The sequence below is a fragment of the Pelodiscus sinensis genome, chromosome 20 (genome assembly GCF_052426305.1).
Source record: "Pelodiscus sinensis isolate ZL-2025 chromosome 20, ASM5242630v1, whole genome shotgun sequence".
In the NCBI taxonomy this organism is placed as follows: domain Eukaryota; kingdom Metazoa; phylum Chordata; order Testudines; family Trionychidae; genus Pelodiscus; species Pelodiscus sinensis.
Genome location: NC_143071.1, coordinates 4,254,736 through 4,275,000, shown reverse-complemented (window position 1 = coordinate 4,275,000; position 20,265 = coordinate 4,254,736). Strand labels below are relative to the sequence as shown.

Here is a 20,265-nt window from a genome sequence, read left to right as displayed (position 1 = left end):
TACCCAGCCTGGCTAATAGCCATTAATGGACTTAACCTCCATGAATCTATCTATCTAGCTCTTTTTTGAACCGTGTTCAAGTCCTAGCTTTCACCACATCCTCTGGCAAGGAGTTCCACAAGTTGACTGTGCGCTGAATGAAGAAAAACTTCCTTTTGTTTGTTTTAAACCTGCTACCTATTAATTTCATTTGGTGACCCCTAGTTCTTATAGTGTGGGAATAACTGAACAACTTTTCCTTATTCACTTTTTCCACACCCGTCATGATTTTATAGACCTCTCTCATATCCCTTCTTAGTCTCCTTTTTTCTAAGCTGAAAAGTCCTGTCTTTTTAATCTCTTCTGATATGGGACCCATTCCAAACCACTAATCATTTTTGTTGTCTTTATCTGAATCTTTTCCAATACCAAAATATCTTTTTTGAGATGATGTGACCACATCTGTACACAGCAGTCAAGATGTGGGCGTCCCATGGTTTTATATAGAGGCATTAAGGTATTTTCTGTCGTATTCTCTATCTCTTTTTTAATGATTCCTAACATTCTATTTGCTTTTTTGACCGCCCCTGCACACAGAGTGGGGCTATGTCTACACTGGCATGATCTTGTGCCAGAAATATGCAAATGAGGCTAAGCATGGAATATCGCCGAGCCTCATTTGCATATCTAATGAGCCGCCATATTGCGGAAGAGGCTCTTGCGCAAGAAGGAGCATCTACACTGCCCCTTCTGGCGCAAGAAAAACCCTCTTGCACAATGACGTTACGCTGATTATTTTCAGGAACAACGTCATTGTGCAAGAGGGTTTTTCTTGCACAAGGAGGGGCAGTGTGGATGCTCCTTCTTGCGCAAGAGCCTCTTCTGCAAAATGGAGGCTCATTAGATATGCAAATGAAGCTCGACGATATTCCACGCTTAGCCTCATTTGCATATTTCTGGCGCAAGATCACGCCAGTGTAGACATAGCCTGGATGTTTTCAGAGAACTATCCACAATGACTCCAAGATCTCGCTCTTGAGTAGTTGTAGTTAAATTAATCCCCATCATATTATATGTATAGTTGGGATTATTTTTTCCAGTGTACATTCCTTTACATTTATCCACATTCAATGTCATTTGCCATTTTGTTGCTCAATCACTTAGTCTGGTGAGAGCTTTTTGAAGCTCTTCCCAGTCTGCTTTGGTCTTAACTATCTTGAGCAGTTTGGTGTCATCTGCAAATTTTGCCACCTCCCTGTTTACCCCTTTCTCTAGATCATTTATAAATAAGTTGAATAGGACTGAATAGGACAGACTTTGGGGGACCCCACTAGTTACCTCTCTCCACTCTGAAAACTGACCATTTATTCCTACCCTTTGTCTCCTGTCTTTTAATGAGTTATCAATCCATGAGAAGACCTTCCCTCTTATCCCATGACAACTTACTTTACTTAAGAGCCTTTGGTGAGGGACCTTGTCAAAGGCTTTCTGGAAATCTAAGTGCACTATATCCCCTTGTCCACATGTTTGTTGACCCCCACAAAGAACTCTAGCAGATTAGTAAGGGACAAGCGCACGAGCACACAGTTTACAGAGGCCACTGCCAGACCATACTGTAAGGGAGACTGGGGGTTGGACTGAGGAGCCCTGGATGTAGAGTCCAAGACCGGAATGGGAGGGTGTGCTGGGGAGAGGCAGGAATGAGAGGACTCAGCAGAGAGATGGGTGGGAAAGGGCTTGAACCCCTGTCTCTGTGTTGTGTCTAGCTCTAACTGGCATGTCACACAAAGAAACCACAAAACCTTTTCCCTAACTGTAAGGAGAGGATTAAAATTGCAGCTCACCTTTCCAGTAGCCAAGCTGGGGACCTGCACGGCGCCTTTAACAATAGCTCTGATTAAAATTAACATAACTCTGCCTTTCTCCTGGCATGGAAAATAGCCTCAGGCCAAGAGGTGCTTTATTACATTTCAGGCTGGGTGTTTAGCTTTTCCATGCCATTTTTCTCCACCTTGGACTTTATGTCCAAACAAAGGGGCCGATTCGATTCCCAGCTCATGTGCACTGGTGTAAATCCAGAGTAACCCTACAGCCATGGATCAAGGGAGCTGCTCCAGACAGATGCCTGAGTCCCTGCGATCAGAACCTGGCCCTAAGAAAAGATATTTTCGGAGAACTAACGTAAGTGATCCCACGGTTTGTATGTTACAGGCTCAATAACACATTAATTCTGCTGTGTGCGGGGTGCGACGCTCGCGAACCAGGCCTGTCTATCAGGCAGAGAAGCAAATGCAAAGTTGTTCCTGTCCCAATCAGTGGCATAATTGACTAGCTGGAACCACGTGGCCAACACAATTATGTTGCAAATTGAACCAAAGCCGGGGTATGCTGCTAAAGGGAGCTCTCGAGTGCAGCGGAAGGCAAAGCAGAGCTGCGTCTGAGCTATAGACGGAGAGGAGGAGGACGTGCAGACAGCAATCCGGTTACAGGAGACAGAGAGGGCAGCACACGGCTAGGCATTCGTGAGAGATGAAATGATACAGTCATCATTACCAGCAGTAGCTTTATCTGCACTAGCATGCGGCTGGCATGGCAGGGCCAGCTGAGTGTGCCAGTTGGGCAAGAGAGGATGCTGGGGAGGGGCCCCAAATTCCCCATAAAACTCTTCTACTGGGAGAACATGGAGAAAGCTGCAAAAACAACGAGGAGTCCTTTGGCACCTTAGCAGATTTATTAGAGCATCAGCTTTCACGGATAAAACCCACTTCCTCAGATGAACTGAAGTGGAGTTTACAGAGGCAGGGGGATAGATACAGACAAGAAAAGAAAGGGGGTGCTTGTATAAATGAGGCTAATCAAGGCAGGGTGGAAGTGGCTCACTCACAGCACTGATGTGGAAACGTGGCTATCAAAAGAGGGGGAAATTGCCTTTGTACTGCGTTAAGCAGTTAAGATCCCTATTCAATCCTAACTTGATAGTCTTGAATTTGCAAAGGAATTCTAGGTCAGCCGTCTCCCTTTGTAAGCAGTTTCTGAAATTCTTTTGTAGAAGGATGGCTATCTTCATATCCACTACTGAATGTCCCCCTATAGGTTTCAGGGTGTTATCATTTTTCGGCAGAGGCTGTCCAGTCTGGCCAACAGACATGGCAGAGAGGCATTGCTGGCACATATCACATTAGTGGATGTGCAGGTGGATGAGCCCTTGATGATGTGAGGAACTCAGTGTCTATGGAACCTCAGTCCCTGCTTCGTTACTCCCCATTACGGCATCAGCCCCTGGCTTGGGCTTGGCTGTGCTAGAAAGCGACAGGGCTTTGGCGAAACGGTTTAGTTAAATTGGTACAAATCTCTTAGGGTGCATGTAGACTACATTCCTCTTTCGAAAGAGGAATGCAAATGAAGGAAATCGAAAATGCAAATGAAGCGCTGATTTACAAATCTCGTGCTTCATTTGCATAATCTCGTCCAATCGCTTTTTCAGAAGAGATTTTTTTCCAAAAAAAAACTAGTTTAGACGGGATTCTTTTAAAAAAACAAACCTCTTTCAAAAGAATCTTTATTCCTGAAAAAATGAGGTTTACGGAGTTCTTTTGAAAAAGTGGTAGTTTTTGAAAGAACCACGTCTAAATTGCTTTTTTTTTTTTAATCTCTTCCGAAAAAGCGATCAGACGAGATTATTCAAATGAAGCGCGAGATTTGTAAATCAGCGCTTCATTTGCATTTTCGATTTCCCTCATTTGCATTCCTTTTTCGAAAGAGGAATGTGGCCTAGACACACTCTGACGCAGGTAAACAGGCGCACCTCTCAGGGCCACTAGGCAGCTGCCAACACGTGTGAAGGCAAGAGGGGGAAAGGTTAAAGCCGCGTACACACACCTGCATTAGAGACGTGTACGAGTTTAGCTCCAGGGCAGAGCCCTGCTCACCCGGTACGCTGCTGTTCGCGAGTCATTGCTAGAATTACCTTCTCCTGCTGGGAGGATTATTGTGCGCAGTACGATAGCACTTTAGAGGCCCCAGCCAAGATCCAGGGCCATTGTGAAAGATGCTGTTTTATGGGGAAACTGAGGCACGGGGCAACTAAGAGCCAGATTCTCTGCTGGTGTAAACCAGAATCGCGTCATTAACATGGAAGTGTTTTGCTCAGGTTTACATGGGAAGCCAGATGTGTCTTACCTCCCTCTGAGACAAGCCCTTGAGAGCCCGAAAGGCTCGGCCCCTTGGCTCCTGGCTCACTCTCCATGTTGAGGCTGCAGGGATGAGACTGGCTGGGGATAAAGCTTCTTCCTGCCATGAGGGAGGCGATCCGGCCTGGTGACGTGGCTTGTACCCCTTGTCCCTCTTCGCCCTCGTTCTGACGGGCAGGCTCCGTCCTGCCCGGCCAGGCCAGGCCTGGGACCCGGTGTGGGAGGGAAAAGGGGAAACTTGGAATCTCTGTGGATCAATCCCTCCTGCATAAACAAGAATCTCAGAGCGATGACCCAGCATTTCTGCTGTCAATAATTAACAAGGGCAAGAGCAGCGAGAGCCACGGAAGGGACCACCCGACCGGCCAGTCACAGCAGAAGGGGAGCAGCAGGCCTGGCTGAGACGCACCCTGCCTGCATAGGGATTTCCATACCCAGCAACAGGCCAGCGCGCCGGTAAGCTCTGCTCCAGGGGAGCACATTCCATTTGCTAGTTTCACTACTCCGCTCTTCCAGAAACCCTCCCTCTCCAGTCAGTGTCCCTACCTGCCACAGTGCGGAGGTGGGTTTGGACAGGGGCAGGGCCTTGGTAAAAGGGTCGGGGAAGGAGGCGAGCCCAGGGCGTTTGGGTCTGAGCTAGATCCTGGGTTGCGCTTACATTCAAAAAGGGACCAAATGAAAGTAATGGGCAGCAGGTTTAAAATGAATAAAAGGAAGTTCTTCTCACAGCGCAGTCAACCTGTGGAACTCCTCGCCTGAGGAGGTTGTGAAGGACTATAACAGGGTTTAAAAGAGAACTAGGTAAATTCATGGAGGTTAAGGCCATTAATGGCTATTAGGCAGGATGGGTAAGGACTGGTGTCCCTAGCCTCTGTTTGTCAGAGGGTGGAGATGGATGGCAGGAGAGAGATGGCTTGATCATTCCCTGTTCTGTTCCCTCTCTCTGGGGCACCTGGCATTGGACACTGTGGGTACTGGGGTGGATGGACCTTGGGTCTGACCCAGTCTGGCCGTTCTGATGTTTTTATGACCTTGTGCTTAAAAAGGTTGGCCACCACTAGCTGAGACTAAAGCTTTCCATCCCTCTGGAGGCTTGGCTGCCTGCCGTAGGCTGAAAGCAGAAGAGACCAGCCTGCCCCCAAACGCCCAGGGCCCCTGCAATGCCAGGGAGCTGATTAGGTGAGACATGCTCCCAGCTGGTGAACTACACCCAGGGGCAGCCTGTGACTATAGGCCGACTCGGCCGTCGCCTTCAACGGCGCCCAATGATGACATCACGGGGCACCCGGGGCGCCCGATGATGACATCACTCCATTGACAGCTGTGCAGGCGGGGGCGCTAATTGTGCGTTCCGCCTGGAGCGCCAGCTGCCGCAGCCTGCCTCGGACCACTCCTGACTACACCCCGCGCTGCGGGAAAAATCCCAATGTCACAGCCAATCTGACGTGCGGAAAATTCCTCCCTGACACCAAACGGGTTGGGTCCGGTGTGCACACCCCACACTAGGCCGGAAGAGGTTAACACCACGGGGGAGGGGGAGGGCACAGAGGAAGTCCCGCCCCCTCCCCAGCCGTACTGGGCATGCTCGAAGTGCTGGGCCAATATAAAAGGAAGCAACTCAGCTCCGTCTGGAGTGGATGCTGGAGAGGAAGGACTTGAGGCGGGAGCTTCAGCTGAGAATAAGCCACAGAGCTTGTGGGAGGAGGTAGGAGCCCCGAGGACCGAAATAAGCCGCCACAGCTGATGGAGCACCAAGGAGTGACTGATGTTGAGGAACCTGAAGATCCCGAAGCTTCGTGGGCAGCCACGCCACAGAGTACCATAAGAAATGATCCAGGGAGGGGCCGCAAATGGTATCTCTCACCTGCTGTTTCGGTGAGATTCCCCGCTGAGCCAGTGGTGGACTGATCAGCCACTGCCAGGGAGTAGTGGAGTCAGGTGGGCCCAAGCCCTTCTATAATGGGCCACTAGACCTTCCCTGTTGGTGGCCCTTTTGGTACTGGCTATTAGGCTACACTGCCCTGTAGTGAAGAGCTGTTCGTTGACTCTAGCTATTAGGCCATGCTGCCTTGGACGATGGGTCTGGTGCCTTTGCCCTAGACCTAGGACCATGGGATGGGTGAGGTCTGAGATCACCCCCCGGTTGTAACTGTGATGTTGACACATATCCTCCTCCCACCCCCTTGGGGGACGCAGTGTGCAGACACTGTGACCCTAGGCATGTGAGCACGACACATCAGCCAGGCATCAGATACAGAGGAGTTTTGTACCAGCTCGGAGCCCCCATCTGTCCTGTCTGGTGTCCCATCTCCAGCGACGGCCAGTCATGGCCAAGCATTGGTGTGAGTTCTTGGGCTATTACCCTGACTCCGCCCTCTAGGTCTGTCTCCCCATCCGTCAGACACAATAATCCCGATCTGCTTCTTGGGAGGAGCAGGCCTAAGGCTTTGTTAGTTCTTGCACGACGTGTTACGCTCCTCCGGAGACAGCTGTCGCAGAAGAGAAAAGTATCTTTTCCCAAACACCAGCGGTATCTTGTCCCAAAGGGAGAGAACCCTCTGCAAGGACTCCTCCGCTTTGTGTTGTTGACACAACACAGGTCTGAATCCAGAGTCTGCTCCAGTTTCCTGCAAAGCATGTGAGATTTCCCCAGCTTTGCCACACTGGTGTCACTGTCGCTTTGGTTTTTGAAACCTACATCATAATGCCATGCATCGTGAGAGTAGCATCAACTCTCCTTCCCAGCATTGGTAATGTTTGTCCGAAATGCAAACCGTTACCCCCATGGGGAGCCAAGCGGCTAAACGCTCAAGAAATGTGCTGGCTAATGCCAAGCGATACTCTGTTAATTAAGGATCAGAGGGGTGGCCGTGTTAGTCTGAATCTGCAAAAGCGGCGAGGAGTCCTGTGGCACCTTAGAGACTAACTGAAGTGTAGGAGCATAAGATGCATCTGACGAAGTGGGTCTTTGCCCAAGAAAGCTTATGCTCCTACACTTCAGTTAGTCTATATGGGTATGTCTAGACTACAGGGTTTTGTCGACAGAAGTTTTGTCAACAGATACAGTCAACAAAGCTTCTGTCAACAAAAAGCATCTAGACTGCAGCCAGTTCTGTCGACAAAGCAAGCTGCTTTGTCGACATAACAGTGTGGACGCAAAGGACAGTGTAGATGCAATAATGCCTTCTATCGACAGAACTCTGTCAACAAAAGGCGTTATTCCTCGTAGAATGAGGTTTACATACGTCGACAAAACTGCTGAGTTTTGTCGACGTTATGTCGACATAACTCAAAGGCAGTGTGGACACAGGTATAGTTTTGCCGACAAAAGTCCACTGTTGTCGACAAAACCCTGTAGTCTAGACACACCCTAAGGTGCCACAGAACTCCTCGCCGCTTTTGTTAATTAATAGGGAGCCTGCAACACACAATGGGCCCCAGTCTCAATGACACCAAAGGAAAACAGCAACTCGGGGCCCCTGATGAGAAAACAAGAGGAGAATCCAGAGCATTCATGATGTTGATAAAAGGAAAACACTTCTGTTTCCAGCTGGCAACTTCCCCTGAAAGCTTGTTGTGCTTTGGCCTTGGCCGGCGCTAGAGTAGTACAAAGAAAAGCGAAGCCCACAATGAGAAAACTAGAGTGAGCAGATGTCCTGATTTTATCAGGACAGTCCTGATATCTGGGGCTTTATCTCATATAGGCACCTATTATCCCCTCCACCCACACACACACCACAGCCCAAATTTTCACTGTCTGGTCACCTTAACTTTCCAGATGCCACATCAGTCACAACATCTGCACCTCCTCTAATGTGATGTTTGCCATCAAGTGCCAACAAGGCCCTTCTGCCATGACTATTGGCCAAACCGGACAGTCTCTGCGCCAAAGGATAAATGGACACACATCGGACATCAGGAATGGCAACACCCACAAACCTGACGGGGAACATGTCAACCTGCCTGGTCAATCAGTCATGGATTTAAAAGTAGCCATGCTCCTCCAAAGGAATTTCACCTCCCAGTTATAGAGACAGAGCAGAATTCATCTGCAAATTTGACACCATTTCCCTGGGCTTGAACAAAGATATTAACTGGATGTTGCATAATAAAGCCAGTCTCCCCGCCTTTCACTCCTCTTTTTCACATCAAATCAAAGTATGGGACACTTCCAGCCCACTTAATTAGCCTCATTAGCCCCGGTCCTACAATGACAGGTACCTATTTCCCCCTTCTTTGTGTTATAAATTCTATACATTTGTGTTATCCCACTCCAGCTCCTCTGAAGAAGTGGGTTTTGCCCACAAAAGCTCGTGATACTACCTACTTTGTGTTAGTCTCTATGGTGTTCCAGGATGGCTCGTTCTTTCCAGCTAGACCATCCAAGAGTTCAAACGGCCAGAGCGAAATATTGGCCCTAACAGAATCAGTGGCAACTTTCTGTTGTTTCCCAGGGGGGCCAGGATTTCACCGCATGTCAGTTCCCCAGTGTAACTTCATCAAGGGAGAAAACCAGCACAGAAAAGTCTGAACAGTACACCGGCTGAGCTACTGTCAAACCAGCTCGCCAACAGGCGGAGCCCCAGTTGGCAAAGACATTTTGGCCAAATGTGCCAACGCGGCCTTTAAGTTTTGGGTGTCTCTATTTTTTGGAAGCCAGTCGTCTTCGCTGTCAGACGCCCCCTCCTGTGCATTTCTCCCACCGGTTTTACTACTCACAAAATCAGCAAGGCAACTGGATCGGACTGTATGACCCCCTCTTGATTCCTCCGCCTGTAGCAGTCCCCTCAGGGGACACCCTGAGTACTTATTCACCCGTTGTTCTAATGCTCCCCACGGGATTTTGACTTTGCGTATAGAACAGGCTGCAGGGGCGGGCAAATTCAGAACAGCCCACGTACTCTGAACTAGCATCCCCACCGATTGATAGGATCTGCTCTGATGCTGGGTTAGAAATCAGCCTTACATCTTAACAGGTCCTAAAAGAGCTTAGAAGGCTTTGACATCCCCCCGTTTCCGCCCGAACACTGCTAGCCGCTGTGCACCCTTGCTAGCCAAAAACCGTTTGAATCAGCCATGTAGCTGCTAATCGGTCATTTTTGTTTGGTTTTGGGACGGGGGGTTGGTTTGGACGCAGGTCAGCTTGTCCGCGAGCAGGTAGGTTAAATGTATTTCAACAGTCCATAGATCTGTGAGTCTAATTACAGCAAATCTTTGTGCACTCCACTCAGCGCAGAAGGAGGAGAAGGTGTGATGGAGCTCAGGGGCACTGAATAAAGCATCGGGCAACAGAGAGAAGCTGCCACTAAGAAAGTCACACGGCGTGTAGACATCGGGCCTGGTGCTGTCAGATTTATCATAGAAGGAAGGAACCTGCCAAGCACGTGCCTACAAGTCTAGGAGGGCAGGGGGAACTTCCAGAGGTAGAGAGAATGTTTCATGGTAGAGTTGCAGTGATCAGCACCTGGGGAAGGGCTGGTCTCCTTAGAGGTGCACACTAGGGAAGAGAAACGGAATATTCCCACTGGTCTAAAGGGAGAACTGACACAGCTCCAAGGGTGTGTCTACACTGAACTCGAAATACGCTATGCAAATTGAGCTACACAGCACTTATTTCGAAATCGAGCACTCTTCCTCCGACTCCCCTTATTCCTCGTACAATGAGGGTTCCAGGATTGAGAGTAAGAAGTCCTTCAGCTGGACAGTATTTTGACACAGGGCCTGTCTAGACTACATCCCTCTTTCGAAAGAGGGATGTCAATGAGACAGATCGAAATTGCAAATGAAGCCGGGATTTAAATTTCCCGCGCTTCATTTGCATAATGGCGGCCGCGTGTTCTTTCGGAAAAGGGCTTTTCGAAAGTAAAACCGCCGTCTAGACGCAGTTCTTTGGGGAAAAAAACCCTTTTTCAAAAGAACCTGTAAACCTCGTTTTTTCTGGCCTTGCAGTTCTTGCGAAAAAGGGGATTTTTTTCCGAAAAAACTGTGTCTAGACGGCGGTTTTACTTTCGAAAAGCCCTTTTTCAAAAGAACGCGTGGCCGCCATTATGCAAATGAAGCCCGGGAAATTTAAATCCCGGCTTCATTTGCAATTTCGATCTGTCTCGTTGACATCCCTCTTTCGAAAGAGGGATGTAGTCTAGACATGGCCACTATTTCAAAATAACTGCTTGCTGTGTAGACACGGACTCTGTTATTTCGGAATAGTGCTGCAGTGTAGACATACCCCAGGAGAGAAGGCGAGCGGGGCAATAATTGTGATTGGACCAGCTTCTGTTGATGAGGGAGACAAGGCCCCTCAGGGTTCTGTGTGTGGCCCACGAGACATTTTGTTTGCTGTTGACCGCACGCAGGGCCACCAGAGTCTTCTGGTTTCAAGCCACACAGGTTGCTTCCCACCGGTGTTACTAACGTGACACGCACGTAAAGCCAGGGCCCGTGCAGGGAGGTGCGGGCTGAGTGCACACAACAGTGACTGTGAGAGCTGTGTGCTCCCTCTGCAGCCAATCCCAGCGCTGCCGCGGTTCCGTCGGCGCCCCCCGCACATTCAAATGCAGTGAGCAACACAACCCTATGTCTGGAGAGACCATCCTGCTTACGACGGTCCTGTGGCCGCTGAAAAGGGAGGAGGGCCAATCGTGTGCCCCCCTCACTAGTTCAGTGACACAGAGCTCTTCTTCAGGTGGGGTGTGGATTTTTCACACCCCTGAGTGCCACCACTGGGTCACCCTCAGTTTTTAGTGTAGAGGAAACCGAAACCTCCTCCGTTCCTGACATGGAGCCAGCGGAGAAGATAAGCTGTGGTCACACAGCTGGGGCGGGAACAGCACCCAGTGTCCTACCCCGCAGTGCCCGAGCTCACCCCTTGGGGGCAGCACTAAGGAATAACAACCCTTGTAGGAACAGACGTGCCTTCCCAAGCATCAGAGGGGTGCCCGTGTTAGTCTGAATCTGCAAAAGCGGCGAGGAGTCCTGTGGCACCTTATAGACTAACCGAAGTGTAGGAGCATAAGCTTTCGTGGGCAAAGACCCACTTCGTCAGATGCATGGAGTGGAAATTTCCAGAGGCAGGTATAAATATGCAGGCCAGAATCAGGCTAGAGATGACGAGGTGGATCCAATCAGAGAGGATGAGGCCCGCTTCTAGTAGCTGATCTGGAGGGGTAAATTCCAAGAGAGGAGAAGCTGCTTTTGTAGTTAGCGAGCCATTCACAGTCTTTGTTTAATCCAGAGTTGATTGTGTCCAACCTGAAGATGAACTGTAGCTCAGCAGTTTCTCTTTGAAGTCTGGTCCTGAAGTTTTTTTGCTGCAGGATGGCTACCTTTAGATCTGCAATTGTGTGTCCAGGGAGATTGAAGTGTTCCCCTACAGGTTTTTGTATGTTGCCATTCCTAATATCTGATTTGTGTCCATTGATTCTTTTACGTAGGGACTGTCCAGTTTGGCTGATGTATACAGCAGTGGGGCATTGTTGGCACATGATGGCATATATTACGTTAGTAGATGTGCAGGAGAATGAACCAGTAACCCAAGCACTGGGTTAAAGACGCTACTGATCCTCATGGGGGCCCTAGGTTCGGCTCTCTGGCTAACGTCCCCAGAGGAGGCAGCGGTGACTGGTTATCGAGCTTGTCTCCGAAAAGGGGCAAGACAGCGCCTGCTCCAGAGAGGCCAGGGTCTAGAGCAGCAGCTGTGCTGTGGGGTGGGGACTGACACTGACAATGCAGCACGGAGCCCCAGTCCTGGAGCAACACTGGCAAAGAGATCTGCAAGGGCAGCGTGCACTGTGTAGGCGCCAATGTTCCCTCTAATTTTTCCATCCATGTGCAGAATAAAGTTTGTTCTGTGCACCAAGTCATGTGCAGATGTGCACCACCCATAGACACACACGCTGCTAGCTGGGGGCAGCAGTGGGTGCTCTGCTAATCAGCTGAGTGGCATTTGAATCTCTCCTGGGTGGCTGCCCAAGTGCTCAGCTCACAGAACACTGGTAGGCCCCCATCCATACCTGCCTCCGGCTGCTGCTATTGGCCTCGTCCTTCAAACTGATGCCGAAGAGAAAGAAAACATTCTTCCGTCGGCTGGGGCGGGCGACAACAATGTGCAACTCGCCTTCCGCCAAGTACAAGACAGCAGCAGCTCCCGGCCGTGGCTTCCCCACGGAAAGCTGCCTGGATCAAGGACAGCGTGCCAAGTGCCACCTGGGGAGTCAGCAAGGTACAAATAACCCGCTCGCTAGGATGCTGACGGCTGCACCATCTGCTCTCTCCGATCCCTGACACCCTGCGCTCCTTTATGAGCCTCATTTGGATATTTATTTCCAGGCTGTTTATTTTAGGGAATGGATTTTTCCACCCTCCTGGGGATTTATGAGGCTGTGAATGATTTTTCTTTGTACCCCTCCAAGACCTGCTTTGGGAAGTGAACTTCCAACCACAATGGGAATTTCAGCCCCTCTTGGGGTTAATCACCTGGCTCTTTGGTCCAAACGGCTCTTGGTTTCCTGCATTCTCTTGTCTCTTCGATAAGTGACGAAGGAGGTGGGGGGAAATTGCTAGCAGTTCAGTGCCGCCAAGCTCTCCAACAAACCAGAGCAGAGGTTATTGCTCCCACCCCACCCCACCCCACCCCACCCCTTCTTTTGCCTTTTTTCTGCTCCCGTCATCGTTACTTGGTAACTGACACGTGGTAAAAGACAGGCCGCTGCCCATCAATAGCTCGCTGCATGGTATACCTCACACGATCCATGCACAGATCTCAAAGCACTTTGCAAAGGTTGCATCCCAATACCGGTGCCCCTCCCCAGGACAGCTCGGAGGCCTCGTTAGCCCCAGGAAGTCAACTCATGAGGCCGGGGGGAGGGGAGGCTGTCTGTGCAGTTTTCTCAGCGGGGATCACTTTCCATTTCACAGCCATCAAGACTTTCCAAGTGACATGTTGGTCCGATCGGTCCTGCAGCAGGCAGTTCCAGAGGGAGCATCAGCACGTGTTTGTTCCCCCACATGACTGGGTTTATTGTCTTAAACGTGGTGCCAGGGAGGTTCCCAAATAAATCAGGATGCAATCAAGAAATTAGGCCTCACAACACTTGGGTCAAGGGAGAGCATTCTACGGAAGTGGAAGTCAAGACACAGGGAAGTAAAGTGACTCAGAGCCGGACCCTGCACCCGCTGCTCCCACAAAGCATCTTGCTGAAGTCAGCGGGTCTGCTCCCGTGAGCAAGGACTAGTCATGGGAGCATGCACGCAAGGCCGGCCTTTCCCGTGTGTCCCAGAGCTGGGAATCAACTGGCCTGGGAGTTATGGTGGTTCCAAGTCTCCTCCACTGCCCTAACTGTGTCACCTGCATAGGCAGGGGGGCTAGAAGTGCGCCCAAAGGAAACCGAGTCAGGATGGAAAGGCACATTAGACCTGAGGGCTCTCCTGGGGGAAAACAATATGGCCTCTGGAAAGAGAGGTTTTTTCTCTCCAATCCCCGCTTTGCTCCGGAAACTGTCCATGGTGTTTTCTCCCCAAAGAGCCTGAACAGGCAAAAGGAAACTCTCCAAAGCGGAGATGCAGACGTAGCGAGAGCCACTGGGAAAACCTTGCCTTTGTGGTTTTCCACCTTCACCCAGCCCCACTGCCTTGCTCCACGCCAGCCGGCTATGGGGTTTGCGAGTTCCAACGGCCCTTGTGAAATCCATGCGAAATGCCCTTTTCTGCCCCCTCGAGTCGCCTCTACAAAGAAGCCGCATGTGCTGCCAGCGCCTGCTAGGAACGGAAAGACTTGAGACCTGGCTACAGGGCAGGCGTGAGACTTGGGAGACAGGCCAGGGGCAGAGGGACACAAACTAGCGTCGAGGGACAGTCCAGCATCTGCTGCACTTTTGAACAGAGCCGGCTTGGTGAAACCCACCTGGGCTGGCTACGGGCTTATCTCCCTTCCTGGCCAGTGCCTGTTGCAGCTTGCCTGGGAAACCCAGCCCCCTCCGTGGGGATGCCAGTAATTCGAGGCCCTTCTGCCTGGTCCTTCCTCTGTCTGTGGGGCATGCGTCTCTCTCTGCCTACTTTCCCTTTCTGCAGCTGCCTTGTCCCCCCAGAAAGCCAGCCAGCCAGCCAGCCACCGCTGGAGCCTGCTTTTCAGCGGGCTGCTTGCAACCAATGCCTCCTGTGTAGGCAGAGCAGTCCTGCAGCTTTCCCGGCGGCTCGCCTCACGTATGGCTCCTTCTCAAGGCGACCACATTGCTGGAAAGCGAATTGGTTTCCCTTGGATTTTAGAAGAGATTTGAATGGGAAGCCAAACCCACCGAGCTGCATCCCCCGGGTGTTATGGACCCACGGGGAGGGAGCGAACCCTTTAATCCCCCCCAGGTCCAGATCCAGATCCACTCTCTCACCCTGCCTAGATCCCCCCTCCCCCCGCGTTGTTCTCCTCCCCCCAAGAATGCAGCTGCGTCTGGGCAGGAGCAACCCCCGCTGCGCCATGCGCACGCGGCGCGGCCCCTGCCCGCTCCAGCCCCCTGCAGAGCCGGGGGGGGGGGTTCCCCGCCTGTCCCCTTCTGCGGCGGGGGCGGAGGCAGCTTGCTCAGAGCTCAGCCCCCAGCCGCGCCCCCCCGGCCACTCGTGCACAGCGAGCAGCTGCTTCGCATGACGCAGCCGCGGTGCGTGGGGCAGGGGACGGGGGACGGGGCAGGGGCGCTCTCCGCGGCGGTGCCGGAGCCGCACTCGGGGGGAAGGCGGCTGCCTCGCCAGGAGTTGGAGGGTCCCCGGGAGCCGGGGCTGGGCCGGAGACACGGCGCCCGGGCGCGACAGGTGAGTGAGCTGGCGGGGGGGGGGGGGGCTGCAGGTGAAAACTTCTGGGGGGGGGGGGGGAGGCAGAGGGAGCCCAGACCTGCCCGGCTGGGGCTGCTGCGGACTCGGAGGTTTGCCTGCCGCTTCCTGGGGGGCTCCGAAGAAGGCGCCCCCCTCCCCGGGTGTGGAGCCAGGGACATGGCTTAGGGCAAGGGGGCTGGCTGGAATGGGGGGGGGCGCGATCAGCTGGGGCAGGGCGGCTCTGGGGAAGGGGGGGAAATGGGTCTGGGGGCGGTTGCAGCGTCCTGCACTTGCTCCTGCTGGGGGCGGAGGGGATCTGTGTGTGTGTATGGGGGGGGGTTGGTTGTGGATTTTTGTCCCCCCCCCCGCATTTTCTATTCCCCCCACCTTTACTGACCCCTTTGTGGCTGCTCACAGCTTCTCCCCCCTTCTCGGGGCTCTTCTCCCCCCTCCCCTGCCAGCCACCAGCTCCCCTTGCCTCTCCCCCTCCCCTCTCCCCCGCTAGCTTTCCTCCCCCTCCGCCTCCCCCCACTAATCCCATGCCCCAGGCGCCGTCGGAGTCAATGCACAAGGCTAGAAAAAGCCCCCCTCCCCCAGCCAAACCCAGAAGGGCTCATCCCCCTCCCCCTTTGGAGCCCAATTCGCAGGGGTCTGCACAGGAGAAGCCCAGAGTGCAAGGAGCCCAGAGGGGCGTCTCTGGCAGAGCCCAGCGTGGTCCCGTCCCTCAGGGTGCCAATTAAGACGTCCAGCCGCGTCCTGTCTCCGCTGCTCCCGCGCAGCCGGAGCTCCGGCACGGCCAGAGCCAAGGCATTAGCCTGGCGAGGGGCGGGAGGCAGGCTGTGCCGAAGGGACTGCGGGCGAGGAAGTGCAATTGGCAAATGTGCCGAATTGGTCGGGGCGCTGCAAGATGTGCCGTGGTGCATCCCTTGCCCTGAGCATGCCGAAGGGCGGGGAGCGTGGTGGCCGAAGGAGCGGGAGCCTCCTTCGCTCCCGAGTCGTCAGGCAAACGGGTGGCACATTTTAATTTGTCTCGTGGAAATAAAGCTCTCCCAGACGACTGCCGGATTAGATTTACGGGGCCCACGTCCCCCCTGGAGTCACCCTACTGCCATCGATGGGCTTTCGCCGGGGCTGTGGTGGGCTAGTAATAGCTTATGTGTTACAGACTGAACAGGGAGGGAGGAAGGAGGAGATTTCTAGCCTAGGTGAGACCAGTGGTCTGGCTCCATCAGCCTCCTGCGTCGGATCCAGGTTTCAGAGGAAGGTAAAGAAAAACCGCTGGAGGGAGTTAGGAGATAAACTGTCTCTAGAGAGCATTCCCACCTGACCACGCCCTGCTCCGCACAAAGTTGCCTTAAGCCCCGAAGCAGAAGGGTTAAGCAAGAGCGAAGGTGCTTTCTTATTCTTGTTCTGTTCGCTGTTTGATTTCTAGATGCTCCTCTCTGTTGGTTCATTCGAGCCGGGCACAGATGAGAAGTGATTTCATCTGACTTGTCCTCGCCCGGGACCAACGGCACCATGGAGATGGAGTACGAGCTGCCCAACGTCACTGCCTTCTGGTTCTCCTCAGCCCCCCAGTTCGACAACTTCTCCGCCGAGACGTCAGCCAACACCTCCCAGAATATTACGGGCCAGCATTTTGACCTGACCAGCAATGCCATCCTGACCTTTATCTATTTTGGGGTGTGCATCATCGGGCTCTGTGGCAACACGCTGGTGATCTACGTCATCTTCCGCTATGCCAAGATGAAGACCATCACCAACATCTACATCCTCAACCTGGCCATCGCCGACGAGCTCTTCATGCTGGGGCTGCCGTTCCTGGCCATGCAGGTGGCTCTGGTCCACTGGCCCTTCGGCAGAGCCATCTGCCGCGTCGTCATGACGGTGGACGGGATCAACCAGTTCACCAGCATCTTCTGCCTGACAGTCATGAGCATCGACCGGTACCTGGCTGTGGTCCACCCCATCAAATCCGCCAAGTGGCGCAGGCCCCGAACCGCCAAGATGATCAGCGTGGCAGTGTGGGGGGTTTCCCTTCTGGTCATTTTGCCCATCATGATCTATGCTGGGATCCAAAGCAACTACGGAAGGAGTAGCTGCACCATCATCTGGCCAGGCAAGTCCAGCGCGTGGTACACTGGGTTCATCATCTACACCTTCATTCTGGGCTTCCTGGGGCCTCTCGCCATTATCTGCCTTTGCTACTTGTTCATCATTATCAAAGTCAAGTCCTCTGGGATCCGCGTCGGCTCCTCCAAGAGGAAAAAGTCGGAGAAGAAAGTCACCAGGATGGTCTCCATCGTAGTGGCGGTCTTCATCTTCTGCTGGCTTCCCTTCTACATCTTTAACGTCTCCTCCGTCTCCATCCGTATCGTACCTACGCCCGTCCTCAAGGGGATGTTTGACTTCGTCGTGGTCCTCAGCTACGCCAACAGCTGTGCCAACCCCATCCTCTACGCCTTTTTGTCCGACAACTTCAAGAAGAGCTTTCAGAACGTCCTCTGCCTGGTGAAGGTCAGTGGCATCGATGATGCAGACAGGAGCGACAGTAAGCAAGACAAATCCAGGCTAAACGAGACCACAGAAACTCAAAGGACCCTACTCAATGGGGACCTTCAGACAAGCATCTGAAAGGATGCCAGGAGTGCCCGTCTCCTCTGTCGTCTTTCCTCCCTCCCCCCCTTTATATGGCAGTGGCGCATAGCAAGTCAGGTCCAGAGTATTTGGTCTTCGTTTGCTTAGTGGACGGTGATGTGGAGGGCGGGGGGGGCTGTGCCAAAAGTAGCCACTCTGCACGAGGCAGGCGGGTTTGTTAATCTCCAGAAAGATGCCTCTTAAATGCAACTTTGTGCATGGAAAACCAGACACGCCCACTCGTGCCGGGTTAAACCTCCAGTCCTGGGCCAAATGCATTCCTGTGGCAACTGCCCGCATTGCCCCGGTGCGTTGCCCTCAGAGACGTGTTAGGACATAACGGAGCATGTTCACACATCTCTAGCCACACCCATGGAAGGTGGCAGATCCTGCCTTGTGCACTAGCGGGGCAAGTGTGCCACAGGGCAGCCCGGGGAGGCATTGCTGCTCGATTTGGTCGCACATCCCGGCGTGCCCCTCGCAGCATAGACCAGAGGTCTTTAGACAGAGCTGTTCATGTCCGTGTCTGAGCAAAGCAGGAGACTCAGCGGGTAAGCTGAAAACGGGAGCAAGCGGACCTAAGAATCAGACAGTAAGACATGGAGAATATTTAATTCTGTTACCCAATCAGTAAAGGTTTCATTTGTTAAGAACGCCTCTCCTGAAGCTCCCCTACTTTCCGGAGACTGTTCCCGCCTTTATTTACAAGTTGCATCGCCTGCTGCTGGAAAAGCAGCAGAACAGGATGAAAGAGATGCCATCTGATGGCAAACAGCCCAGCCCCAGTACAGCCTGTGAAGATGGATAGAGCTGACTTAGATTTGCACAGGTCTCCTAAGAGATTTGGCACCCAGCTCCAGGCAGCCTGGAATAATCTGTTTGTTTACACACTGGTGCCGTCAGATGCATACTGGTGGGCTCTAGATGAGCAGTTACGTTTGTCGTGCACCTGTGATCAGCTGACCTGGACTCTGCCCACCGGTCAGCCCCTCTTTCCAGGGCTATGTCTCACCTCCCAGACCTTCCCTTTAGATTAACTTGCCACAAAAAAAAAAAAAAATCTTTCCTCCTTTCCCTCACCTCTATCATTTTTCCCCTTCCTTCTCCTGAAACAAATGAGAGAGCCCGCTCCAGGAGGCAGCACAGACCACGTTCAGGCGTGGGCTAGTGATGGGTTGGAGTTTCCATAGTCATGCAGCTACTGCTTTTCTGGTTTTCTTCAGTGGAATATAGCAGGGACTTTTGGAGAGGAGGTTGCCCGAGAGGCATCTTTCACATGGACAATCCCTGCACTTTTTCAGTCGTCAGAGAAACAAGCCCAGATGGGAAGGGCCTTTTGGGTCGAGCATTCGCGATGCTGTCACAGAAACACCGACCTGAATACTTCAGGCGTCTGCGTGCTGGGTTTGGCGTTATTACACGCAGGCTCGTGCTCGCCTGCTCTCTCCGGCTGCTCGGCGATACGTGTCACTCCCACGTACACGCTTGCTGTGGATGGTTCTGGACGAGGGCTGGCAAGCAGAGACTCTGCGGGTTGCAATTTGCAAGCAACCTGCCATCGGTTCTTCTGTGGTGGACGCTTGACGTTGTCATTGCTCCGAGCATGGACATGGCTTGGACGCTGCAGATGTTGTTTAAGGAAGGTACCAAGGGAGAGGCTAAAAGACACTGGATGACTCGATGTAAAATGTTGGCAGATGCCAGGCAGGGTTGGTGAGGGCTTGGTTCTAAAATCCAGGCACCGGTGGAGGGGTGTGGTGGGCTGGGATGCTGGGGGAGCAGGCTGGGGGGGGGTCCTGGCCAAATTTTCATTGGTTAGTGGTGTAAATGTGGAGTAATTCTTCAGAAAGCAGCGCCGATCTTCTCCGTACACATGAAGGCAACTGAGTCGCCGGCAGCTGTACAGTGCGTGGGGGAGACTGGAGCTGCTAAGCTACTATGGCGACAGGTGTAAATATGCTAGCTGGATCAGAGAGGATTGCGTGCTGAAGGCCAGAGCAACCGGTCATTGCTGGGTTCATCTGTAGAGAAATCTACTGATGCTACTCGGATCTGCTCCTCACCCCATCAGAGTGGAAACCCTGGGGATTAAGGAGTCAGATCGAGGGAAGAAAAGAACAGGCTTTTCCCCCCCCTTTAAATCACCAGTAGGTCCCAGATTGTACCCACATAACCAGCAACCTCAACCTGGTCTCTTGCAAGAGGTGCTTTGGGGGTAAGACACAGCCCTGGGGAGATGCGAGAGGCCTCTGTGGAAGCACTGAGGGCTCTGAATGTTTGCTCTCCAGTGCTGTGGACTGCTAGAGAAAAGATGCTTGAATTACGGCCAGGTAGCTTTCAGAGGGGAAGTCCACAGATCACATTTTCAGGAGGAAGAAAGCTTGTTCTCTCGCCAGTCGTAGGCATTTTGGCAAGGTTGTCAGCTTAGTGTCTGCAAACCTTACAAATAATTAGACACACGCCCCTGGTGAGGTTATTTCCCCACCCACACATGAACACTTTACTGATGACTTGGACTTTTCGGCTTAGAAAAGAGAAAACTAAGGGGTCTTGTTTACAGAGGTCTGTAAAATCTTGACTGGTGTGGAAAAAGTGAATAACGAAAAGTTATTATATTATTCCCACAATATAAGTACGAGGGGTCACCAAATGAATTGAATAGGCA

At 52.4% G+C, this 20,265-nt stretch overlaps 2 protein-coding genes across 3 annotated transcripts in view; one reads left to right on the top strand and one right to left on the bottom strand.

Annotated features, from left to right (window-relative positions):
• SLC39A11 (solute carrier family 39 member 11) overlaps positions 1-4,336 on the bottom strand; it is a 322,339-nt gene extending 318,003 nt beyond the window's left edge. Inside the window, exon 1 of the mRNA XM_075904010.2 lies at positions 4,159-4,336. The gene's annotated coding sequence lies outside the window, so the exon portion shown is untranslated. The remainder of the gene's footprint in view (positions 1-4,158) is intronic.
• Positions 4,337-4,480: 144 nt separating this feature from the next.
• SSTR2 (somatostatin receptor 2) lies at positions 4,481-18,555 on the top strand. 2 transcript variants are annotated; one of them, XM_006119066.4, is made up of 2 exons: positions 4,481-4,625; positions 16,396-18,555. In XM_006119066.4, the coding sequence occupies exon 2, from the start codon at positions 16,482-16,484 to the stop codon at positions 17,595-17,597; it is 1,116 nt and encodes a 371-aa protein (XP_006119128.1). In that variant the 5' UTR covers positions 4,481-4,625; positions 16,396-16,481; the 3' UTR covers positions 17,598-18,555. The 2 variants fall into 2 exon arrangements, with proteins under 2 accessions (XP_006119128.1, XP_075760123.1); XM_075904008.2 differs by lacking the exon at positions 4,481-4,625 and adding an exon at positions 14,589-14,963.
• Positions 18,556-20,265: the final 1,710 nt, after the last annotated feature.

Bases quoted from the DNA above. Each gene is read 5' to 3' on its own strand.
- SSTR2 (XM_006119066.4), top strand. From the start codon at position 16,482: ATGGAGATGGAGTACGAGCTGCCCAACGTCACTGCCTTCTGGTTCTCC.